Source organism: Dipodomys ordii, unplaced genomic scaffold (genome assembly GCF_000151885.1).
Source record: "Dipodomys ordii isolate 6190 unplaced genomic scaffold, Dord_2.0 Scaffold122, whole genome shotgun sequence".
Classification (NCBI taxonomy): Eukaryota; Metazoa; Chordata; class Mammalia; order Rodentia; family Heteromyidae; genus Dipodomys; species Dipodomys ordii.
Genome location: NW_012267338.1, coordinates 8,811,604 through 8,838,376, shown reverse-complemented (window position 1 = coordinate 8,838,376; position 26,773 = coordinate 8,811,604). Strand labels below are relative to the sequence as shown.

General features: G+C 38.2%; 1 protein-coding gene across 1 annotated transcript in view; it reads left to right on the top strand.

Moving 5' to 3' along the window:
• Window positions 1-22,281, top strand: part of Eif4e (eukaryotic translation initiation factor 4E) — a 23,086-nt gene extending 805 nt beyond the window's left edge. The window contains exons 2-7 of the mRNA XM_013029785.1: window positions 12,854-12,960; window positions 15,732-15,827; window positions 17,408-17,471; window positions 17,983-18,096; window positions 19,339-19,478; window positions 20,730-22,281. Coding sequence (XP_012885239.1) covers window positions 12,854-12,960; window positions 15,732-15,827; window positions 17,408-17,471; window positions 17,983-18,096; window positions 19,339-19,478; window positions 20,730-20,844 — 636 coding nt within the window. The 3' untranslated portion in view covers window positions 20,845-22,281. The remainder of the gene's footprint in view (window positions 1-12,853; window positions 12,961-15,731; window positions 15,828-17,407; window positions 17,472-17,982; window positions 18,097-19,338; window positions 19,479-20,729) is intronic.
• Window positions 22,282-26,773: the final 4,492 nt, after the last annotated feature.

The window sequence follows — 26,773 nt, the reverse complement described above, 5'->3', positions numbered from 1 at the left end:
GGTGGGGGGGGGGATCACATTGTCCTCGCCCCTCGGTGCTCGGGACTGGGCTGTCATGGAGGAGGGAAGGGGGAGGAGCGAGGCCTACCGATCGCGGCTGCGGGTCTGGTCGTCGGCCGGACCTGCTGCATTTCACACGCGCCTGCTTGCCTCCCATTCATTCATCCTCTGCGCGCAGTGCGCACGCCTGGGAGAGTGGGAGCGGGTGTCCCTCCAGCTCTCCTTCCGCGGCCCGGCGGGCCGACTGCGAGGGCACGGTTGATTGGAAAGACAAACTGGCAGGATTGCTTCTCCTTTTATTTCACTCCCGCCTCTCCCTGTTTTTTATTTTAAACCATGCTACCTTCTTTTTTTCTTTTTGAGCTGTTAACTTAATTGAAGCCAGCCCAGAAACTTGGTGGTAGGCACTCCTAAGCAGAAGATGCTTTGGCACTTTGGGCTTGACCCCCCCCCAATGGCTCCGTGAAACTTGGGGGGCTCCCTTTTCTTTTCGGAATGTCAGGACTGTGTGACAATATCGCAGATGCCCAGTGGAGCACGTTAGCAACCGGAAAAGCTTTAGCACTCCGGGCGCAGGTCCTGATTTTCCATGCTAGGATCATTTTGTGTAGCGTTTCATTTTATGGGAGTCCTGATACTGATAATGGTTTACCAGTTTTGGTTTGGCTTTTTTTTGGGGGGGGGGACGGGGAAACTGTTTAAGGACCTCTTACATAGACTACCAAGTGACTTTTAATTATTAATTTTTTTGTTTTTAATGTAAAATGCCCTTGCTTTCTGGAGCTGAGGGGATTAAAAAAAAAGGTTTGCTTAATCTTGGTACCAATTTTCCACCAGTTATCTTCCTGGGAATTACGTTAGTTTCAAAATTAAGGTTGGTAGTAAAATTGACGAAGGTAAAGATTTGAAATTAAGTTTTGAATTTCTTTGGCAAGTTCTCAAGTTCACATTTGACTGAATCTGCTTCTCCACAGTGTGCTAGTGTCAGGAAAAAAGTGTTACAGATGGTAATAAAGAAGTTTAACCAATAATGTATTCTGTGAAGCATCAGTAATGTTTAGGTCCTTTGGAGTTTGCAAAGCCATACAGTTTTGTTTTGGCAACACAGACTAGAACTATAAAGTGATGAAGGACTTGTACTTCAAGCCCCTGACATTTTTAGGATGTGTGCTAAGTGTCTTGCAGGATACAAAGTTACACAAAATGTCATTTTATATTTTGTCCATTGTAAGAATTATACAGAATACCAATCAGTTCATGCTCAATATTGTCTGGTTTTTAAAGTGTTTGAGCTTAGTTATTTTAACACAGGTTAAAGTACTCAGTTGTTGAGTTTGAGAGAGAATATTAAGAGAAGAATTTTACCTCCGTGCAGGTAATAAGGCAGAAGTTTGAACATTAATAAGACAAACCAGTACTGCTTACCTTATGCCATTTGAATTGTCACTGGGTCAAAATTAAATACAACATTAATTAGTGTCTGTGGCAAGGTAGTTTCCCCAGGGCTTACCTCCAAGTGGCTTTTGTTTCTTAGTAGCTTTGTTTTTTAATTCATAATTTAAAGAATAGTCCCATTAGTTTCTGTAATTCTCTGTAGCTTTCTTTAGCTTCATTCTGAATTGAACTTTTTTTGACTTGTTCTTTTCTAAGTGAAGAGCTTCATTTTCATTTCTTTCAATTGATGCCATGTAATTTAAGTTGCTTTTATATTGCTCTTGATTTGTGTGTGTGTGTGTTGTACTACGACCTCAAGGTCCTCAAGCTCTTGCTTTTTTGTTCAAGGCTAACTGCCAGTTGAGTGACACTTCCCTTTCAGCTTTTTGCTGGTTAACTGGACATAATAGTCTCATGTACTCTCTCTCTTGTCTGGCTTTGAACCCCAATCTCAGATCTTAGCTTCCTGAGTATCTAGAATTACAGACAAGGGGCGAGCCACCAGTATCCAAAGTCTTCCTTGAGTTTTAAAACTGTACATTAATTTCATAATGATTCGCTTAAACAGTCCAGCCAGCAGATCTAGTATTTTTTAATACTTGGGAAACTTTGCATTGCAAAGAATTTAAATAAGACTTAAATATAATATTTGCATTTGTTATATACAGTTCAGTGTATTTGTCAACAAAAAGCAACACTGCTAAGCAGACTATACAGATTAGTATAGGCATTTTTTAAAATGAAAGCCCATTATATAAAGTTCATGAAGTAAATTTGGTTTTAGTGTTTATATTCCAAATTTCACTTTATACTCTGAAATAAAATACATAATTACTAAGAAAACTTCAGTCGCAAATACAGTTTACTCTGAAATTTTTAGTTCTGTAAAGTGAGTGGTTAATTTGCATGGAACATGAGCAATTAACACTTATGAAATAATTGTTTATAAAGTTAAGATGATAGTAGGAGTATTGATACAATTGATATAATAGCAGTATTGAACTTAATAAAGGACTCATGAAATTGTCCTGTGAATTATATTATTCTAGCAGTAGAATTTGTTCGTTCCTTCCTTCCTTCCTTCCTTCCTTTTTTTGTTTTTGGTTGATCATGGGGCTTGAACTCTGCCCGGATGCTGTACCTGAGCTCTTCAGCTCAAGGTAAGGGCTCTACCACTTGAGCCACAGTTCCAACTCCCGTTATCTGGTGGTTAATTGGAGATAAGATTCTCATAGACTTCGCTTCCCAGGTTGGCTTTGAACCGTGATCCTCAGATCTCAGCCTCCTGAGCAGCTAGGATTGCATACATGAGCCACAGGTGCCTGGCTTAGCAATGGAATTTCTAATTTTCCTTTCCTGCTACTATTGGAAATAACTTTAATCTTTTGCTAATGTGAATTATACCATCCATATCACAGAGTTTGGACAAGTATGAGTAAGTGTGAATTATAGTTTAATTTTTATGTTTCTGTAACCACAAACATTCTCTAGCAGAATGGAAATAAGATATTTTAAAGTGATTTTGCTTTTTGATGTGAGTCAGAAGTGACATTGGTCAATAATGCAAAACTATATAAAACAAATGCTCAATCCCTGTTGCATGCACCCATATCTTCCAGGAAGTTCACATAGCTGCATTTTGTCACTCCCTGACCATTAGCAAAGAAGGCAAAGCCTACCTATAATCTCCAGGTATCCCTACCCATCCTCTTCACACCAGTGCATGTGTGTGAGTGGCATGTGTGCCTGTCCCGGAGCTTAAACGCTGGGCTCCAGTGCTTGAGCCAGAGCTCTACTTTGGGCTTTTTGGGGTGGTTTATTAGAGATAAGAATTTCATGGACTTTCCTGCTTAGACTGACTTCAAACCATGATCCTCAGATCTCAGCCTCCTGAGTAGCTAGGATTACAGCCGTGAGCCCCAGCCCCTGGCTTGTCTTCATTTTGTGTTTCTTTTAGCTGTTTAGTTTTGAAAAAAGTAAAAATAAAAGACCCCCACGTTATGTGTAAAGCAACAATACTCTCCTTCACTTCTTCCTAAGAGGTGATAATTTGAGTGCAATTTTTGGTTCATAGTTTGGTTTAACTTATGGGATTTCTTTTTTGGGGAGTGGTTCTAGGGTTTTGAACTCAGGACCACAAGCACTGTACAGCTTGAGCCACATACTTCTAGACTTTCTTTGATTTGTTTTTCAGATAAACTCTCTTTTGCCCAGAGCCAGCCTATGACCAGAATCCTACCTCTGTGGAGCTCTCCTGAGTTGCTGGGATTTACAGGCATAAGCTACTAAGCATGGTCTCCAGCTTCTGGAATTTCTACTAGAGCTCCTCCTGGGGAAACAAGGGAACTACAGCTTATCTGACAGGGCTGGGCCTTGTGCATGCCTAGCAAACATTGCCCCTAAGTCCCAGCTGGTAGTTTTGTTGGGTTTCGTTTTTTTTTTAAGGCAGAATAATAGATATCTAGTCATAAATAAGAGTGTCAGCGACATTGCTTTAGTACATTTGACTGAATCACATTGCTTTGGTCTGGACTGTTGAGTCAAGTTTTTTGAGACAGAATTTAGTAGTATACTCATAGTTGGGGCATAGAATTCTTTTCTTTGGGAAGTTGTAGTTGGACATTGCATAGTCAACTTCTGTTGTAGTTTGGTAAGTCTCAAATTTCTGGGGGGGGTGTTGGTCTTAAGATTTGAATTCAGGTTGTAGGCACTGCCCTTGCTTTTTTTGCTCAAGGCTAGTGCTCTGCTGCTTGAACCAGCTCCACCTTTGGCTTTTTGGTGGTTAAGTGGCTATAAGAGTCTCATAGACTTTCCTACTTTACGGGCTTCAAACCCTGGTCTTCAGATCTTAACCTTCTGAGTAGCTAGGACTATAGGCATGAGCCACAGTCATTTTCATTTCTATCAGATGGTCATTCAGATGTTTTCATGTAGGCATTCCTCTATGTCATTGTCAATGTCAGGAAGTGGTAGCCAGTAGCATTGCAGCCTACAAACCAAGTAATGTCCATTATCTCTAGTGCCTCCCCAAAGCTCTCTTAGGAAAGTGCTGACAGTCTTGGCAAAGTGATATTTCTACTGTGTTTAATGTTTTCCTGTTGTTCTGTATTAATGATTCCTTAAGGACTTTGGTGATCTGGCAGAAGAAGAAGGTACAAACTAAAATCTGTTTGTTCTGAACATAGGATTCATGTATTCCTTATTCTAGTCACCTGTTGTCTTGGAGTTGTCTTTGCCAACCTTTTTTTTCTTTTGGAGACAAACCCAGGGGTAGATACTGAGGCCCGATTAGAAATGGACCTGACCTCCCACTAGTACATCTCAGTACATGACAGACAGTAATCTGGAGGCTTGAACTTGTGTGATAGTATGGTAGATGTTGCTGGTAGGAGACACCTGAAGAAAGTTGCTCTGTGATGACCTGTTCAAAGCAGAGAGCCAAAAGATTGAATTTTTAAAATGTGGCAACTCAGGACATGGAATTGTGGCTCAAGTGGTAAAGTGGAAGCCTTGAGAGAAAAAGCCAGGTGAGAGAATGAAGTACTGAGGTCACATAACCAGTATTATCACCAATCAGCTCCGATCCATTAGTTCTGTCAGATTTTCTTTTCCTCTTTGGTTCTTTTCTTTGACACTGCTATTCAGAATAGATTTTGGATTTCTTAGTCTAACTTTTTGGGAAATTTGTGTATTTTCCTAACTTTTATTTTTCATTTCTAGGTATATTTCTTCCTTTCTCTCTTCCCTTTTAACCACTACCCCCTTCCTGTCTTTGTTCTGAATGCTCACTTCTATAGCTTTTGGTAATCTTTTTATATGTATGTGTACAAAATCATGATTTGTCCCTTTGAGGACATACATATTTAAGGCATTTTCTTTTTCTGTCTGTTTCTTTCAAGATGCTTGTTTTCTTTTTATTTTGAGCTCATGGAAGCAATTTCTATAATTTAGAGTACTGGAAGGGGTTTAAAAGATCCAGCTGCTTTTGAACAACTTTCAATGAATTGCCTTTAATCTATTCTTTCTTCAATCCTAATCTTAATTCTAAAGGTCTGCTGGCTTCTGCCTTTGCTGCATACATTGCTGCACACACTATCAGTTTGTGTCCCAGCTACCTTGAATATGGTACTCATGTTGGTAGTTATTTCCAAACTAATCACCAGCATTTTCCTTCCAATATTCACATTAAGCCATGGCACCACTTCGAGTTTTTTGGTGGTTAAGTTGAGACTTTGCTGCCTGTGATGGCTTTGAACTGTGATCCTGACATCTCTGCCTCCTGAGTAGCTAATATTACAGGCAGAAGCCACCAGCGCCCGGCGCAGAGGGGTTTTGGGGAGGTCTAGTGGTAAGGACTAGGGATAGATAGCTAGAAGCAAAGGATAGAGAGCATGTCTCCGGCAGTTTAGGTTACTACTTCTCTAATGTTACTTATATATGAAAGTGATTCAGCTTCTGTTTTTAACTTATAATAAAATTGAAAGGGATAACCAGACCTCCCTAGAGATTGGGTTCAGTGTATCTCATTCAGTGTATCTCATCCTCTCTCCCATTCCAAGCTCTTAAATAACATCTGATAGTACTAGTACTGATTGCTAGAAGTGGCTGACAGTTTTGATCACTATATGCCAAACTCATTCACTTTCATCGTTCTCCTACTGGTAAAAAATAACTACCAGCCGGGCACCGGTGGCTCAGACCTGTAATCCTAGCTACTTAGGAAGCTGAGATCTGAGGATCATTGTTCAAAGCCAGCCCGGGCAAATTTGTCAGACTCTTTTATCTCCCACCAGAAAACCGGAAGTGACATTGTGGCTCAAGTGGTAGATTGTTTGCCTTGAGCTGAAGAGCACAGGGACAGCATCCAGGTCCAGAGTTCAAGCCCTGCGACCAACCAAAACAAAACAACAACAAAACCCCCCCCAAACTACCAATCTGTTAACTCTTATAATAAAGAAGAAAAAGCTTGTGAAATGTAATCCTGAATTTGACTAGTTTCTGTAGTCATATAATTACTGTTGAGTAACTAAATGTTTACTTTCCATTTGTATACTTTAACTTTCCTGCACAAATGGAGTTTGCTTCCAGTCAGTGTAAGTGCCAGGATTACTACCTGTTCAATGAACTTCACCTAAGCTGAGGTTCCGGGGGGAATCCTGGAGATGTTATGAAAAAATACTTGTGTGAAGGTAATGAAGTATACAAATGAATATCCTGAGGCCAAAGGCCAGTGTTTATTTCTAGAAAATATTTTATATTTAGGTTGAGAGTTGGTGAGAAATTAGAGTGGTTTCAACGCCATGGAAAAGCACACCAAGATTTTTGAATTGGAGCAAAATAGATTTGAAGCTGGTAGGAAGGATGTAAAATGTGGTCAGATTTAGTAGAGAAGACATCATCAGAAATGATTCTATACTCTGGGAAACACTTAGATTTGTAATAGTTGTATTGTCCCATTAGATTACTATAAAACCTGACTTAAGTATGCTAATTTTCACAAAATGTAGTAAAAATCCTACTGTAGAGTCTTTGCAGAAGATTGTTTGATACAATCTTGTGTGACTCTTTTCTTCCCAGCTAGCTTCTTCTGTCAGCTGTGGCAGTCTGCCTACCCCAGGGATCACAAAATTATAATACTGAACATTTTATTTGAACCTCATAAACTTAGCAGGTCTAGAATGAGATTTAATACTTTGCACTTAGACTGGTTGTCATTATTTTTGGGGGGGGCGGTCGTGAGGCTTGAACTCTGGGCTTGGGTACTGTCTCTGCACTCTTCAGCTCAAGACTAGCTCTCTACCGCTTGAGCCACAGTGCCATTTCCAGTTTTGTAGTGGTTTATTGGAGATAAGAGTCTCATGGACTTTACTGCCTGGGCTGGCTTTGAATTGTGATCCTCAGATCTCAGCCTCCTGAGTAGCTAGGATTACAGTCATGAGCCACCGGCGCCCAGCTTTGGTTGTCATTATTATTCCCTTACTTGCCATCCATATCTAAGTTGTTTGACCTGCCAGTTAATGGCTTTCACTGGCCATAGAATAAAAAGGTACACTGTAGCCTGGTCTTGCCAACCTACCACTCTGTCTTTGGTTTCATAACACCTCTTGGGGACCCTGGTACCCATCTTCTAGATACAGCACCACCTTATAGCTTTGCTCCTGCTCCTTTTTCTGCCCACCTGAAATGTGTTACGTAGTGACTTTTCAAAGGCATGCCATCTTTTAGGTTGACCAAAATATGTTAAATTAGCCTTTTTTTTTTGCCCAGGTGATTTGTAAACCTAGAAATACTGGTAAAAACATGGACATTGAAGACATAATTTCTAGTGAAGTTTTCTTACTGGGAGATCCACAAAGCTGAGAGAGTAATGATAGGGATCTAGTAGATCTTTGTAGTAAAGTTTTGTTTTATTTTTCTGGGTGTGGTTATGCATGCCTGTAATCCCATTTTCTCAAGAGGCAAAGATTAGGCATATTAAGGTCTGGGTTTGAGGCTAGCCCAGGAAAAAGTACGACCCCGTGTCAGCTAATAATCTGGAGGTACTCCTGCCTGTGCGTTCAGCTCTGTTGAAGGCATAGGTAGGGGTATCCTGGTCCAAGGCTAGCCTTGGCAAAAACATGGAAAAGTAAAGCAAAAAGGATGGAGGTGTGGCTCACGTGGTAAAGCAGCTGCCTTGTAAGAATGGAGCCCTGAATTCAAACCTCAAAAAAGAAAAAGGTTTGTATGTATGTATGTGTTTTTGCTGGTTCCAGGGTTTGAATTTAGAGCCTCTTAGCTTCCTTGCTTGCTCTGCTGACCCACTAATAGTTAAGCTACATCCCAAGCACATTTTTCTGCTGGTAGTTTTGGAGATTGAGACAAGAGGACTTGTCTGCTGAGATTGGCTTTGTGATCCTCCATATCGCAGCCACCTGAGTTGAGTAACTAGGATTATAGGCATGAGCCTCTAGTGCCTGACTAGATTTTCAGTTATAGCTTCCTTCCTTCCTTCCTTCCTTCCTTCCTTCCTTTCGTCCTTCCTCCGTCCTTCCGTCCATCTTTCTTTCTTTTTTGATAGTAATCATGTTTGAATTCAGCCTCATGCTTGCTAGGCTGGTACTGTACCACTTGACCACTTGGGTAAATGTCTCCAACAAGTTTCCTTTTTAAACTGAATATAAAGAACACAATTGCAGCATTTTGAATTATAGGAGGCAACCTTTTGTAAAAATAGGCTTATAACCTTAAAATAAACTTTGTCCTTAGAAATCAGTTTTTAGTTCCCATATAGATTGATAAGATAATATTACTTCCTTTACATGCTTCCTATCTTGCATAATTAAAACAGTAAAACAGTTTTTCAAGACACCTGTTAAGGAGTTTTAGGGAGTTTTGTTGATAATACATGTATCATGTATCTCAGTTGAATCAACATCATGATTCATCTAAAATTTGGATAGGGGGTCCAACATTCTGTTAATTTTACATGCAGCTTTTTTGGGGGGGTCCAGTCGTGGGGCCTGAACTCTGGGCCTGGGCACTGTCCCTCAGCTCTTCAGCTCAAGGCTAGCGCTCTACCACTTGAGCCACAGCGCCACTTTCAGCTTTTTTCTTTTTGCTTATGTGGTGCTGAGGAATCGAACCCAGGGCCTTGAGCATGCAAGGCAAGCGCTCTACCACTGAGCCACCTTCCCAGCCCTTTACATGCAGTTTTTAAGTATAGTTAGCAAATTGAAGTTTATGCTTTACTGATTAGTAACCTCAAAGCAGTTCTCTTAGGGTTCTATAAAAAAAAAACATGCATTTCTTTGTTCTGACTTGGCATAGTTCCATAATTATTCATCGCTTTTTGGTTGAAGAATTTAGTACATCATGACGTTTGTTCTGGACATCATTTCTCAATCTCTGTAATGCCATAGATTTTTTTGGGGGGGGCGGGGTCCGGTTGTGGGGCCTGAGCGCTGTCCCTCAACCACTTGAGCCACTCTACCACTTGAGCCACAGCACCACTTCTGGCTTTTTTTTTCTGCTTATGTGGTGCTGAGGAATCGAACCCAGGGCCTCATGCATGCAAGGCAAGCACTCTACCACTGAGCCACCTTCCCATCCCATGTTATAGATTTTTAAAGTGTGGGGCTTTCCCCAAAGAACAGCTTGTAGTTCCCTATAGAACCAGCCTGAAAGATGTGAAAGATGTTTGTTCTTCAGTGGATGCAGGGGGAAGTGTCTATATTACCCTGGATAGCCTGTAGCTTAAGATCTTGCAGAGTGCTGGACTTTACAGCATGAACCATTATGCCTGCCTGCCTGAAAGTGGATTTATATTTTTGTTTTACCACATTTAAGTAATAAAATATTTGACTTGACTGTTTTGAATTTAAGAACCTCTCATCCTTCCCCATTCCACACCTCCTTCTAAAACCAGTTTCAATAGATTTCATTGTTCTATTTGCATGCATGCAAATAAACTACCCCAACAATAGGCATCCTTATTCATCCTCTTTGTTAGCATCTCTCCCACTGGTGCCCACCACCCCATTATCCCAGCACATTTCCTGTCATTTCTGTGTGTGTGTTGATTGTACCACGGGGTTTCATTAGGGCATTCCAGATATTTTGGATGCTGTTTATCCTATAGATCAGATTCTCAGATGAAAGTTTTTTCCAGCACTTAGATGTGATTTAGTTGTTGTTTTTTGTGTTTTTTTTAATTTGTTTGTTTGTTTTTTGCCAGTCCTGGAACCTGAACTCTGGGCCTGGGCGCTGTCCCTCAGCTCAAGGCAAGACTACCACTTGAGCCACAGCTTTTGTTTTCTTTTTTTTTTAAATTTAATGTTATTGTTAAGATGTTGGACAGAGGGCTTACAGTTACATGAGTAAGGCAATGAGTACATAACTTGCCTATCACTGTTACCCCTTCCCTTCCTTGTTGTTGCCCCATTGTCCCTTCTCTCCCCCTGATTCTGTTTTCTTAAATGCTTTCATAGTTTCTGTGGAGAAGTTAGCTGTTATTGTAGTTTTCATGAAAGCTGTTTCTTTATCACACTTGAGGTATCCAGATGTTGTTTTGTTTATATTTTGACTGTTTGGAATTTACTGAGCTGTTTGAATTTGACTTTAGCTTTTAATCAGATTTATAAGTTTTTCATTTATTTTTTCATGTGTTGCTTCTGTTTCATTCTCTGATGTTGTTTAGCCAGTAGTTCAAATCTACACTTTTCCCCTTTTTGCTTGAATTTTAGCGACCTTTTTTTTTTACGTTGAACTCAAATCTGTCTCATCCAAGCCTTCCGTTTTCCAAGGTGTTGAGGATACTGATCAGAATACATACTGTAGTAGGCAGTTTGACATTCTTTATCTTTAAAAAAATTATTCTTTTCTAAAATTTCTCACTGTCTTCATCCTCTCCTCCCATTGTAATCTTAATTTTTTTTGGGTGGGGGCGGGCAGGCCTGGGACTTGAACTCGGGGCCTGGACACTGACCCTGAGCTTCTTTTGCTCAAGGCTAGCACTGTACCACTTGAGCCACAGTGTCACTTCTGTCATTTCTGTTTATGTGGTCCTGAGAAATCAAACCCAGGACTTCATGCATGCTAGGCAAGCATTCTACCACTAAGCCACATTCCCAGCCTGGCCACAGTTAATTTTATAGGTGAATTGGTTTGATTCTGTCAAGGCTTGTTTGTAGGTTTATTTCAGTTTGCCGCATTATTCTTACTCCTAAATCATGATGTGGCTTTTCTATGATTTTATTTACAAGGGTTCACATCTACTCCCCCTTGCTCAGCTGAGTCTTGAGTTCAGTTTTCCTGATACTTTGCATACTTCTGAAGCTTTGGCTTAGGTATTTGCCACTTAGCTACCCAGAATTCTGCTCTAACCATTCCAGATTATGACTGGACCTGTGAGGGACTTTTACCTAGATTTTGGGGGTCTTGCTCCTTTTTAAGATTTAGCAATGATTTAGTATACGGGGTTAAAATAGGGAGAAATCAACATTTCCTGCTCCCCATGCAGGAAATGGGAGTTAATGACTACTTGGGAACCCACTTTTCCATAGCTCATTTTTCTCTCCTATCTTGTTCCCCGAGGTCCAGCTGTCACTGTATTTTTGTTTCATTTACCCACTGGGGGCTCCTGCACGGTCTGAGTGGGGCAGCATAGTTAATTTCAAGCTAATGAGGTAGAAACTGGCCTTCAGGAATTCAGAGACTTAATGAGAATATGCTGGTAAAAATATTTGGTCTTTTTTTTTTCAAAAATTAACTACTGCTTTTTGTAAATGTTAGACCCTTTACTATTCTGTAGACATTTAAACTTTTTCATTTAAATTGATCAAACCTATAACTTCCTTTTGTGTTAAGCATGGTGGCTGTTTGTTATTACAGCTGAAGCAAAGTAAAAAAAAAAAACAGCTTCTACTCTGAATGATTTGATGAGCTAAACATGTAAGAGTTCCTCTACAGGTCATATCAAGAAAGCATCCTCTAAAATCACTGCATTACCTGTCTGGCTTGGGCTCTTTTAGAGATTATGTATATATATTGTTATGTTAACACAAGTCTTTGGCTACTATTCGGTTATTAGGTGTAAATCTGAAACCCTGGCTCAGTTGTAGAGTACAAGGCAGCGGATTTGTACTATACACAGTTAAACCAGTAGAAAAGAGTTAAAAAGTGAAAAATCGGATACCAAGCACTATTATAATAAAATTTTCTTATTACCTGTTAGCTTTTCTTTCAGCTTCTGCTCCTTTGTTGATACCAGTTTATAACAGGCAATATGAAGGAAAATGGTGAACACCAATCTTAAATTTTTTAGGTGTTAACAGCCTAAGAATTTAAAGTTCAAACCAATGTATACTTTTTTTGCTTATGGCCTATTGAAAGTTTGAAGTTGCCATAGGCAAACGGGAGGACATGAAGGACCTTACAAAGCCTTTTTTTTTCCCTCTTGTTATTCTATATAGTTGTTTTACTTTTTGAAAGTTTAAATCCTATCCCAACAATAATATGTTTTATTTGTTCTTCTGTGGTGTTGGTGATTGAGCCCAGAGTCTTTTGATTGGATGCTAAGACAGGTGCTTCACCATTGAACTACATCTCCAAGCCCTTAATATAGTACTTTAATTTGGTGACATGTTAGGAAAGCTGGTTGATTCTTCCAACTTTGTTATATAATCTTTCATAGTCCTTATTTTAAAATGTTCAAATGAGAAGATAACTATATTTTCTTGACCACATTTTAAAATTTAGAAACCTTTTGTTTTTAAGGAAGAAGTAACTAGATTAGAGGATTCTAGAGTTGTTAGGTAGCATTTTATGAAATTATTTTCTAAGTCTGTCTTTAAAATATCGGCACCCTTGGCTCAAGTTTATTTAGAGTATTTCGATCATGGGGATATCAAGAAATTAAAGGCATTTCATTGCTTTCCACTAGGAAACCACTCCTACTCCTAACCCCCCACCTACAGAAGAGGAGAAAACAGAATCTAATCAGGAGGTTGCTAACCCAGAACACTATATTAAACATCCTCTACAGAACAGGTAAGCTTTGATTTTTGTTAGTTAATTGGAGAATAAGAGTCTCACAGACTTGGCTGCCTGAGCTGGTTTTTGAACCATGCTTCTCAATCTCAGCCTCCTGAGCAGGTAGGATTGGTGGTGTGAGCCACTGGCACCTGACTGCAACTCATTTATTATAATTACATGTGTATTTAGTTTGTGGAGATGAGTTGGTTTATTGGAAATACAAGAAGAAAATTAGCTTACATTGGTTCTGGTTTGGAAAAAGGAGAATTTTTAAGTGATTGTAGCCACTCTTCTTATTAGATTTTCTCTAGTTACAACATGGAATCTGAAAACATAATCTAGAATCCTTCTACTCTTGTTACATTTAAATATATTGGGTTTTTATTTTTTTAGGGGCAGGGAGGGTGGGACTTAGAGTGGGTTTTCTATCTGTATATGAGTTTGTAACATACATTCAGCAAGTAATGAGACTCTTCTAAATGTTGTCACTATATGTGTCAACACTAATAATTCATTAATAGCTCTAAACTTATCAGAAATGTCTTTAATTTCTTTTTAGGAAATTATCAGGCTTGCAATGGCAAGCTTTCCAAAATCACAATTTTTATTCTGAGAGCGCAGATTTTAAGCAGTAGCCCTATTTGGTCCATTTTTCAAAAAATAATCATGGTTTATAAATGATACCAATGAAAAAAGTAATTTACTTTGGTTGCCTAAGCATTTTATTTTGTCAAGCTGTAAAAGTGTTTAAATGCAGATTGTAAAAAAGTTTTGTAAACGGGTGGAAATTTAACAACAGATTTTTATAGGATTGGTTCAGTACCTCTGAAGATGCTCAAGTCCTTTATGTAAAATGGCAAGTTTGTACATTCTATTCTATTATATATTTAGATCATTTCTAGATATTTATAATACATAATACAGTGAAAGCACCAAATAAATGTTTGTTACACAGTATTGTCTAGGAGATAAGTCAGTTTGGTACAGCATGAGCTTTTCTTTTATTTTGACATTTTCCCTTTGTGGTTGGTTTAATATGAGGATGCAGGACCTGAGGATTTGGAACCCATGGATACCCAAGGGGTAGCTATTGTATTTCAGAGAATACTGAGTTTAATTCATCTAAAGGTGAATCATGAATTTGTGAAGATATTAGAAAAACTATTATAAGGTATATCTATGCTATTGTGTATTATTCAGGAAGGAAACTTAAGCAAAAGTATGTACAGATAAATAACAATAACATTATTTCCAAATGTATGTGTTAACTCAGTCCTTTTATTGTTCCTGTTATAGTTCAGTAACTACAGAATCACATTTAGTACTTTCCCCCCTTTCTAGTACTCTTAATTTCTTTTCTGATTGATGGCTGTTCGTTCATTCCTTTCAAAATAGAGCCTTATCATTTTCCTTTATGATTGTTTCTAGTCTGTTTTCTTAAGTAACCGAGTTTGCTTGTGTTTACGATAAAACCTAGCGCATTGCAGTTGTCTCTGAAGTTCTATAATTCCCTTGAGTTAGCTTCTGGATACCTAGAGGTTCCTAGAGAAGTAGATATAATGGAATCTTGTTAAATAGTAGATATAACTTAGTCTTATTATGCAACCCATTCCTTGAACTCAGCAATCCTGTCTTAGCCTCCCAAGCACTTAGCCTCCCAAGCACAGACTGGGATTAAAGGTGTATGCCGTCATACCCAGTCTTACAACTTTTGTCAGTTTGTTTGCTTATAATTTCAATGCTGAAAATCAAACCCAGGCCTCACACAGTTTAACTGCAGAGCATATCCCCAGACAAAATGTTTGCTTTTAATAAAAAATATAAACTGATGTCATTGTAATAGGAACTATCATTTCAAATTGTCCTAAGTGTTTATGGTAAAATACACATAAATATTATTACCTTGATAGCCATTTAAAAAACTTAGTAATATGAAAATACATTCACAAGCCGGCTTGAGTGGCTCACACTTGTAATACTAGCTACTCAGGAGGCTGATATGGAAGTTTCAGAGTATCACAGGCAGACAAATCTAATAGATTCTTTTTTTTTTTGGTCCGGTCGTGGGGCCTGAACTCTGGGCCTGGGTGCTGTCCCTCAGCTCTTCAGCTCAAGGCTAGCACTCTACCACTTGAGCCACAGTGCCACTTCCGGTTTTTTTCTTTTTGCTTATGTGGGGCTGAGGAATCAAACCCAGGACCTCAAGTATGCAAGGCAAGCACTCTACCACTGAGCCACCTTCCCAGCCCCTCTAATAGATTCTTAATTCTAGTTTCCCAGCAAAAAACTGGGACTAGAGGTATGGCTCAAGTGGTAGAGCACCAACTCTTGAGTTTAAAACTAGTACAAAACAATTCGGTTCATTAACATTGTTGTGTAATCCATTTTCTAAACTATCTTTAGTACTCATCCACTCATCAATTTTATAACCTCTGTCCCCTCTGTCCAGTCTGGCAATCAGCCTTCTCTTTGTCTTTCTGATTTTAACTACCTTAGGTGCTTCATAGAAATTGAATCAGAGTATTTGTCTTTTTTTGTAATAGGTTTATTTCACTTAGCAATGTGTCCTTGGGCTTCATCCCTGTGGTATCAGGTGTCAGGATTTTCTTCCTTGTTAATTGATTAATGGATTAATGTTCTTTGTGCGTTGATACTATATTTTGTTCATCCGTTCATCTTAATGGACTCATGGTTGCTTCCCACCTTTATTATCCAGTGAATAATACTGCTATGAAAATGGGAATACAACTACCTTTAAAATTGTTTACATTGCCTTTTGTTTTTAGATGGGCACTGTGGTTTTTTAAAAATGATAAGAGCAAAACTTGGCAAGCAAACCTTCGACTGATCTCCAAGTTTGATACTGTTGAAGACTTTTGGGCGTAAGTAACCGTGTGTGTGTGTGTGTGTGTGTGTGTGTGTGTGTGTGTGTGTGTGTGTGTGTTATAGGCTTTCATTTTAAGTGGGACTCCCATTTATAGAACATTTTTTAATTCTCACAAATGTTTGAATTAGTGATTATGCTTCATGACACTTTTAGAGAGTTTGTCTTGGGCAGAGGATGAAGCTTAGTGTGCTTTGCTTAGTATACACAAGCCCTCCAGGTCCAGCACTGGGTTAAAAAAACAGCAGAAAAGAATGCTTCAATCTTAGTTGAAACATCTCCTTCCCTTAAATCCTTCATGGTCCTAGAATTTTTGACATGGAGATAGAATTTGCTCCCTTTGGTGGTTGCGTAGATACATTTGCCCCATAAGGGTATTCCAAAACCTTGTTCAACTTACACTTTCCAATGCAATATCTGGAATTTCCAGTGCTAAGGATTTTGAGACAGCAAAGGCTGAAGTTAGCAAAATACAGAAGAATATCAAATGAACATCACAGAATCTGTGATGGGAGTAATTTCATTATACTAGGTGATAAACTTTAGGAAGAAAAATTGTTTTTGAGACTTATTTCTAGGTTAGCAAAAATTTGAAACCATAAGCTTTATGGCTTAAAAATGCAAGTTAAAATTAAGTCTTTTCCAAGGAAAAAATATTTTTCTTCTTCTTTTTTTTTTTTTGTCTTTTCTTTTTTGGTACTGGGGATCGAACCCAGGACGTTGCGCTTGCTAGGCAAGCGCTTTACCACTGAGCTACATCCCAGCCCATTTTTCTTCTTGAGACAGTCTCAGTAAGTCATCTTTAAACTGGAGAGCCTCCTGCCTTAGTGTCAGTCTGCCAAGTTAAAATGTTTAGTATAGTCTCTAAAAACAGGTGTTCCTTTACCTGTGGTCCTGAACACAAGTCCTTGTGCATGCTAGACTATATTCCAGTCTTTATATACATATATATGTCTCAACTTTCCCTGTGTATTTACTGTGCTAATTATAACAGGTAACAACTTTTGATGATTGGAAATTGTTGGGTCTGTTTTACTCTTGGATACCTCTAAGGTGGTAATGTTTATTATTTCAGTTTAATCTTGATGGCCAGGTAGGGTTTTTTCCCCCACTTGATCAGATGTGTTTGCAAATAAAACTAATCATTAGCCTCATAAATTTTTTATTTTTTTTAAGAGCAACCTCACTTTAGCCCCTGAGAGCTTATCTCCAATTAAGTACCAACAAAGCTGAAAGTGGCACTATGGCTCAAGTGGTAGAACACTAACCTTGAGCAAAGAAGCTCAAGGCTCCTAGTTCAAGAACTAGGACTGGTACTGTGTGTGTGTGTGTGTGTGTGTGTGTGTGTGTGTGTCTGTGTGTGTGTGTGTGTCTGTGTGTGTATTCATCCCCTCCAACATAGTTTCTTATGAATTTTTACAAGCATGTAATTCATTGTTAAGGTCTATTTTGTCCATTTCAGAATTAACTTTGATAGTCAACAATTCCACTTGTTATTTGTTTTCGAAGTGTGTGTATGTGAGCACCTAAACTCTGTGTTACATACTATGTTTTTAATTGTTCTTTTCTTTTACTTAGTCTATACAACCATATCCAGTTGTCTAGTAATTTAATGCCTGGATGTGACTACTCACTTTTTAAGGTATGCTATTGGTGATTTTGTGTATTTATTTGAAGACTAAGGCATTAAAATACTTAAGAGATCTTGTCACAACTTAGGTTAGTGTGTGATAATGCATAAGATAAAAACTAAATTGCCTTAACTAGGCTATGGTATGACAGGCTAGGATACAAATCACAGAAATTGGGAGACAATTCTATGAGGACATTGTGAGATTGACTTTGATAATGGCTTTGGTTGTCAGTTATTCTTTACATGAAGTACAGAAGTACAGAGATCATGAGGTATTTACAAATGGACTTTACAGGTGGTGGGAGTAGGGCATTAATTAGCCCTACACTTAAATAATTTTTGCTTATATTTTCTAGACTCAGGGGTGTCTGTGCCTTCTAAGTGGTGTCTAATCAGAAAGTTTAAGAATTTCCAAATTAAGTGAAAACTAGAGGTTTGATAGCAACAAATGACAAAGTTCTGTCTTCCCAACGGGAGGTACAGCAGCATTATCTAATACTGTTGTGTTCTTTCTCTGTAGGATGGTATTGAGCCTATGTGGGAAGATGAGAAAAATAAACGGGGAGGACGATGGCTAATTACATTGAACAAACAGCAGAGACGAAGTGACCTGGATCGCTTTTGGCTAGAGACAGTAAGGTTTTAACATTATACAACAGTTTTAGAATATTGACACACTACATTACATTTTAATTTGTTTCTTTTTTTTTTTTTGGTGCTAAGAATTGAGCCCAGATCCCTGTATTTGCTAGGCAAATGCTGTACCACTGAGCTACAGAGCTGCATCTCCAACCCTTGCTTTCTTGACATGGGGCCACATTACCATGTTAAAGCAGGCTATAGTAATCAAGATCCTCCTGTTCCCTTCGTCTTCTGAGTGCTGGGATTTCAGTCATAGGCTAATGCGAATCTTTTTTTTTTTTTGCCAGTCCTGGGACTTAAATTGAGGGCCTGGGCTCTGTCCCTGAGCCTCTCTGTGCTCAAGGCTAGCACTCTACCACTTGAGTCACAGTGCCACTTCAGCCTTTGCTGTTTATGTGGTAGAATCGAACCGGGGGCTTCATGCATGCTAGGCAAGCACTCTATCACTAAGCCACATTCCCAGCCCCCGTGAAACATTCTGTAGTATCAGAAGTTAGGTAAAAAGTGATTTTGATTTATCTTCCAATTCTTCCATAGTTACTATGCATGATCTAAGTTTTTTCAGTTTACTTATAGCATGGTTCTTTGTGCCCCTTTTATGTTTTTTTTTTGTGTGTGTGTGTGTTCTTTTTTTGTTTTTTACATCAGAGAAGCAAACAGTAAAATTACTGATGTGGTAACTGAACTTTAGCTTTATTAAGGTATGTTAAACAGGAAAAGATAAGCAGTTATGTATAGGCAAAAGTTCCAGGTTCCAGGCTTCTAAGAAACAGGGTTCAGGATCAAGACTCAGTGTCTTTTTTGGTGGGTCATGGTCCTTGAACTCTGGGCCTGAGCGCTGTCCCTCAGCTCTTCAGCTCAAGGCTAGCACTCTACCACTTGAGCCACAGCACCACTTCTGGCTTTTTTCTTTTTGCTTATGTGGTGCTGAGGAATCGAACCCAGGGCCTTGAGCATGCAAGGCAAGCGCTCTACCACTGAGCCACCTTCCCAGCCCCACACCTCCCATTTTTTGTTGTTGTTGTTTTGATTTTTTTCTTTGTGGGTCCATATATCAGCTGCCTAATTTGCCAAGAAAATTAGAACATCTTTAAAAAGTCAAGGCCAGAAATATATACATAAATATAGTCATTTTTAAAAGTCAGCTATTGATTTGAAAGCTGATCTTAATTGAAAGTGAACAAACACTAAGTTGTTGATAATGCATTGAATGCAATTTGGAATTCTTTTAAAGCTGCTGTGCCTTATTGGAGAATCTTTCGACGACTACAGTGATGATGTGTGTGGAGCTGTTGTTAACGTTAGAGCTAAAGGCGATAAGATAGCAATATGGACTACTGAATGTGAAAACAGAGAGGCTGTTACACACATAGGGTAAGTTCACTCTGCCTGTTCCTTTGACAGTAAGAGGACAACAAACTGTTTTTTAAAAGATAGAAGCACTTGGGTTTGTAAATAATTATTGTCTTTGTTTCTTCATGAATGCTTTTATACTTTGGAATCCTATTAGTGTTCAGTGTTGTATTCTTAGGGTTTTTTTTTTTTCATTTCAGTAAAATCTTTTTCTTGGCAGTGGAGTACATGTTCACTAGAGCATTCTACTTTGGCACTGCATTTATACATTTACTAAATGCAAAAATAGTTTTCCCTAGTTGGAAACGTGCTAAGAAAACATGCTACTTTGAAAAGCACAAATGTATAGAATTTCTGATTTGTATGTTGACATGTGTGTTTTCACTATGCATGTAACACTATAGACAACTTCTATGGAAATTTAAGTAATATATCTTAGTTTTTGTCTTGTTTAAGATTCACATCATGTGCATATTTTTGTACTTTTTTTGGAAGAGTGGTGTATTTCCAGCCTTCTGACGTATTTTATTCTCTTAACTATACTTTGGGGCCTCATGACTTTTGAAGAGGGGATTTCTTTAATATTGATGAGATTAGATCATCTTCCTCCAATTTATATAGTCTCATAGTTCTTAGTTGCAATACTAATCGGTACTCATCACATTTTGTTCTTAATCACATCTCTTTTGGAAATTTGGTGGTAAAGTTAGTGTAGAAGGCAGAAAATTATGTATATGTATCTGGAGAATACTGAGTTTGCCTCTTAATGGTTCTTTTTTGTGTATGTGATCTCATTGGTAGGTAGATACAGTAAATGTAATTTGTAGTGATACACAGCATTTACTAGATTTTATGTGAAAAATACACTTTACTCTTAGGCATTTTTTTTTGACACAAGGTCTTGGCTGTACAGCCCACACAAACTCATGGGCCACTACAATAACTCAATACAATCAAAAACATGAAAGTAGACAGGTACATACCACTTGGTTATCTTTTCCTGACTAAGCTATAGATGCGATGAGGGTATTGATCCTGCTTTTGTGTCTCTCTCACCCGTGCGTTTCTCTCTCTCTCTCTTTTTCTCTCATACACATACACACACACACACTCACACACACACGTGAATGGCTCTTAACCAAGTTTGTCAAAATAGAGAAAATTTTGCTAAAAGGAAATGAATTCACGTTTTACTCTCATGTAAATAATTGTTATGTAAAGACAAGTTGAAAGTTTTTGATGAATAATAATGTTTACTTTTTTGTCTTCTAGGAGGGTATACAAGGAAAGGTTAGGACTTCCTCCAAAGATAGTGATTGGTTATCAGTCCCATGCAGACACAGCTACTAAGAGCGGCTCCACCACTAAAAATAGGTTTGTTGTTTAAGAAGACACCTTCTGAGTGTTCTCATAGGAGACTGCGTCAAGCAATCGAGATTGGGAGCTGAACCAAAGCCTCATCAAAGCAGAGTGGACTGCATTTAAATTTGATTCCATCTAAATGTTACTAAGATATAAGAGAAGTCTCATTCGCCTTTGTCTTGTACTTCTGTGTTCATTTTTTTTTTTAACTTTTGCTAGAGTGTCCACTATACAAATCAAAGAATTACAGTACATGTCATCCCCAGAATCTATAAATGTGTTCCTGGCTCACTCTGTAAAAGCCTAGTAGAATTACCATTACAAACACATTTGCCCATCCACAATATTTGAAAAGAACTTGAGTTTCTATACCTTAATAGGAAAAAAAAAATCTGTTCCATTTTATGCAGGAGCATATTTTGCTGGTTTGAAAGAATATGATGCATACAGTTTTCTAGCAATTTTCTTTGTTTCTTTTTACAGCAGTATCTTTGCTGTACTCTTGCTGATGGCTGCTAGATTTTAATTTATTTGTTTCCCTACTTGATAACATTAGTGATTCTGATTTCAGTTTTTCATTTGTTTTGCTTTTGTTTTTTTCCTCATGTAACATTGGTGAAGGATCCAGGAATATGACACAAAGGTGGAATAAACATTAATTTTGTGCATTCTTTGGTAACTTTTTTGTTTTTTGTAACTACAAAGCTTTGCTTCAAGTTTATGCATTTTATTCAAATCAGTGATCTATGTTTATGTGATTTCCTAAACATAATTGTGGATTATAAAAAATGTAACATCATAATTACATTCCTAACTAGAATTAGTATGTCTGTTTTTGTACCTTTATGCTGTATTTTAACACTTTGTATTACTTAGGTTATTTTGCTTTGGTTAAAAATGGCTCAAGTAGAGAAGCGGTCCCATTCTTATTAAGACAGTGTACAAAACTGTAAATAAAATGTGTACAGTCAATTGTCTTTTAGACAAGTAGATTTGTCCTTTTATTTCTACATCTCTATAGAAGGAATTTGTACTTGTTATTGCAAGGCAGTCTCTATTGTGTCTTCTCTTGTGTCTTCCATATGAACAGCATAAGTTTGGAGCACTAGTTTATTATGTTTATTACAATTTTAATAAATTGCATAGGTAGTATCATATATATGGAATTAAACTGATGTGGCTATCTTTTTTTAAATCAAGTTAAGGCACATCCTCCCATCCTACGTAAATAATGTACTTTCAGTATGTTAAAATTCATGAGAATTGGGATTTTGGTGCATCACCATTTGATAGGAACCGTGGTTGTCCAACTTGGTTGCTGAATTAAGATGTTCTTCTTACATTACATAAGGGTCAGAATGCTAGCATAGAGAATAAAGTACAGGTGGTGGGGGCATATGCATTGAGAATTTTATTAGTGTTGCTATCTAAATAGAATGTAATAAAGGAGTATTAACACATATTTATATTGGTCAATTGTTGTAGTATGGTTTTCTGTACACTTGAAAACTTGATCTACTCTTTGTTGGTATCATTTGAAAGCAACTTGAAAATATTTTGTTGATAATACATACTTGTATATATAGTTCAGATGTTGTGAAATGAAATATGGCTATTGTAGATTAAGGGTAAGCCTAATTGTAGGTAGCAGAATGGAAATCTAAGACATGAGGAAAATTTGTCTTTTAAGTGTTGATGATGAATTTATTGTTTTCAAATTGATAAACTTGACAAAGATCCTTATAAAATAAACATGAAATGAATAGCATTGGTTTCATTGTAGAATTTAAAAACTTTTAATATGGTAACGTAAATTACCAGCTGAATGCTTTCAGTGCTGTTAACACCTCCAGTTCAGTATTTTAGAAATGCTGAAGCTTCTGTTTATAATCTCAACATTCTGTATCTAATGTCTGCCATTTAAGCAGGAGTGATTGGTTTAGCTGAGTTACATTGCCTGTCTATAATGTACAGTCATGAGCATTTTAAGAACTTGCTTAAAAGTCATTTGGTGGTGGTGTGTTGGCAGCAAGTGTGACTGGACTGGTACGTCTCTTAGAAATTAATACTCAACAATTTCGGTAATGCTAAGATGTCCAGTTTGAAAGTGTCAGTATTTAGGACCTGAGGAAGAATAGATTAAATGTAAAGGGTTCTGAAGTTAGAAAAAAGCATTTCATTAACACAGTTGAGAATCAGTTTTAATTTTTCTCCATTGGGACAGAGTATGATAAATGATTTTAAATCACTTGGCAATTGTGACTTACATATAATGTCTTGCAGTTTTCATAGCTATCCTATCTTACTCTTTCTGTTCAAGACAACCTTACAAATGGATCTATTTCATAATGTAGAATGGATGAATAAGTTTACTGTAGGATGTGGCTTCATTTATTCGATTGAAAATAGTTACCAATTCTACAGGAGTATTTATGCACACTAGTAGTTGAATAACAACACCTTAATGTGCACATTAACCTGTACAGTAACCCTGTAATATGCAGGCACTATCCCCACTTTACAAATGAAGAAGCAGAGACACTGAGATTTTAAGTAGCATAGCTTTTATTCAGCTATAGATAATTTGAATCCTAGAAATTTGGTTCACACTTAAACAGGGAAAGCCTATCTGAGTTACCTCAGATTATTCTTTGTAAGCCAGGCATGTAAATTTTTCTCTTTTCCTTCCTGTGGTAATGAAGCTAATAATAAAAAAAATACTCTTACCAATTTGCGAAAGTTGAGTTTTGAGTACACAGAGACCAAGTTAAAGGTGTTTACAGAAGCGCAGTATAAGTGAATATTTTCAGAAATAACTTGTTATATTCTAAGATAGATGGCAGTTTGTAAAGCAAAATGTTTGATAAGGAGTCTGGATTCTGTGTTGAAGTTATTCACAAGGGCAATTTAGTAAGAATCCAGGCAAAGTATGCATACTGCAAGATAAGACCAGTATAAGCTACATTAAGACCTTGTCTTAAAATGAGAGTAGCAGCCAGATACTGGTGGCTCATGCCTGTAATCCTAGTCCCTCAGGAGGCTGAGGAGATCTGAGGATTGTGGTTCAAAGCCAGCCTGGGTAGGAAAGTCTCCAATTAACTACCAGAGTACTGTGGTTCAAATGGTAGAGAGCTTGCCTTGAGCTGAAGATCTGAGGGACAACGTCCAGGCCCAGACCAACAAGCTCCAGGACCACCAATAACAAAAAAAAAGGGCAGCTTAGTGGTGGAGTACTGGCACACAGCAGGCTTTAGGTTCTATAAGGAAATAAGGTGTTGTGATAGTTTGAGCTTTTATAATTTTAACATAAGCTAATCTCAAGTCCGCTACCTTTTTTTTGTAGACTGGCTTAATTATTAAGTAATACAAAAACAGCTTTCCAGCTTGGCATAGATCAGATTTAAATTAAAACTTGCTGGGTGCTGGTGGATTGTGCCTGTAGTCCTAGCTGTTCAGGAGGCTGGGGTCTGAAGATTGTGGTTCGAAGCCAGCCTGGTCAGGAAAGTCCACCACACTTACCTCTAATTAATCACCAGAAAACCAGAAGTGGTGCAGTGGCCCAAGTAGTAGAGTGCTAAGCAAAAAGCTCAAGGACAGTGTCCAGGCCCGGGTTAAAGCCCCATGACTGACAAAGTAAAAATGGTGCTAAATCATGTGTGGAGGAAGTACTTTTGGGAGTGGGGATTCTTTTGCTTTGCTTTTGACCAATCTGGGATTTGAGCTCTACCCCAAGCTTGTGGGAGAGAGGTAGGTTTTGAGGCATCTTCCTCTAGCTTCAAATTCCTCCTGTTTCAAATTCTGGAATTACAGGTGTATACCACCATACTCTGGTCACTTTTTATTATTATTGCTGTAACATTAAGATTATGTACAAGGCAGCATGAGCCACTCCTGGGCCTTCATCACACTTTCCCGCTTTCCCTAGTAATTCAAATCAGCTCATTTGTCCCTTATTCTTCAAAGTAGTGAGAGCTGTTGTACATACATGCCTCATAATTGGAGGATTTGCTCTCATTATTTTGATCCCATTCCATAACATCTTAAAGGAATAGTCTTGTCATTCTCCTTACTGTGAATCCCAGGGTAGATGGTCTGCCTTCCTACTAGCTCAGGTAGTTCTAAGACTTCTCTTACTGTGACTTTTCCTCCATGCTGAAAATAAATTGTAGTCATAATATCAGGAAACCTGGAGTGTTTTTCACATACAATTTTGCTGCTTTCTATACTTAGGGCTTACATAAATTTCCTCATAGTTTTGCCCAGAAGTCACTTTGCTGCCTTAACTGGCTAAGAAAAAATGTTGAGCACTTCGCTGTGCCAACTGTACAGCTAGAATGAACAACCAGATCTCTACTGTAAAGACATTTGAAAAGCAACACATTCAAAATGAATGCTGTCTCCATGAAGTTGCAGATAGTTTCTGTTGTTGAAGTAGGGCTAAAATGTACTTTCCTGGAGGTATAAAGGAGAGCGAGGGGCTGATTGTGCTGATACTTTATCCGTCGTGTCTGAGTGGATCATACTGTTAAGAGGACTGGAGCAATACTGCACATACAAATTGTAGTTGAAAATGTTTCTCTTTAATGTTCCAGAACTATGATTGTCCAGTAAAGCCTGGGGTTCAGTTTGTGATTATGTGACAGTACTTTCAAGATTTTTCACCACTTATTCAACTTTTTTTTAGTATGTATGCATGCATTGCTATGATTTTAGGAGTAGCATGCCTTTTTTTCTTCAATGTTTTTCCCAACATGGCTCTTCACTTTTTCTTCTCAACAGAAGGATAAAAGGTGAACATTTCTGGTATCCTTCAATTCTAAGGTACCACTCAAATTTCTTGTGTGTAGAAACTTGGTGTTTATATACCAGTTGTATGTATGTCATGTACATATTTTTTTCTTTGAACTGCAAGAGTCATTTTACCAGCATAGTTTTTTTTTTTAAATCATATAACAGTTTGGGACATTGTTAAAGCACATGCGGAATATCTTTTCCTTACGTGTTATATGAATGTACCCTTTTCGGTGAAATGACTCAGTCCATCCATCCATTATCCTTCCCTCCGTTTCAAAAGCATTTTTGCCTTCAAAGACAACACTGTTTAGTGATAGTCGTATCTTTGTATGCTAAGTGTAGTGAAAACAATTTGCCTCTCTTTAGCGGTGCTATGTTGCCCCTACTCTCCTCCGGATGAAACCCATACCATTGTCCACATATATGGCCATCATCTGTTTCGTCTTTGTGAACGACAAAGTAGCTTTGTTTTACTTTGGATTCTTGCAGTTTTCTCATTGAGACACCATTGTTAATACAAATAAGATCGTTTATTTGCCCAGTTGTGTTTTTTTTTTTCAAATGCAGGTGATGAGCTAAAACCTAGTTTTGCTAAATCTGAAATGTTGAAAAAAATACTGAACCAAATGCAGTGGTGCAGGTACAGAGGTACTGTTTTATGTTTTTTTGTTTTGTTTTTTTGTGCCTGTCCTTGGGCTTGAACACACGGCCTGGGTGCTGTCCTTGAGATTCTTTATCTCAAGGCTAGCACTCTTACCACTTGAGCCACAATATCACTTCTGGCTTTTTCTGAGTAGTTTATTGGTGGTGAGAATCTCACGGACTTGCCTGCCCAGGTTAGCTTTGAACTGCAAATGCCAGAAGTACACTACCAGTAATGGTTCCAAAGAGTCAACAGATTTCCCTGGGTACAGTGACACTCAGTGATCGTGTGCCCATTGCAAACCAAGATAAACGAAAGCCTTTCAAGTTTCATTGTACCCCTGAGTCTGTTGGCTCTTCTGACTTAGGCCTGGAGTCAAGCCCACTTCTACATTTCCAACAAGCCCCCAAGTAGTCACACCTTGATCCTTGGGATCCAGCTCCACATACTGAGAGCAGCACGGCATTCTGCTCTGTGTTTGCTGCCCCCAACAGTAGCCCTTATCCACATGTGGCTA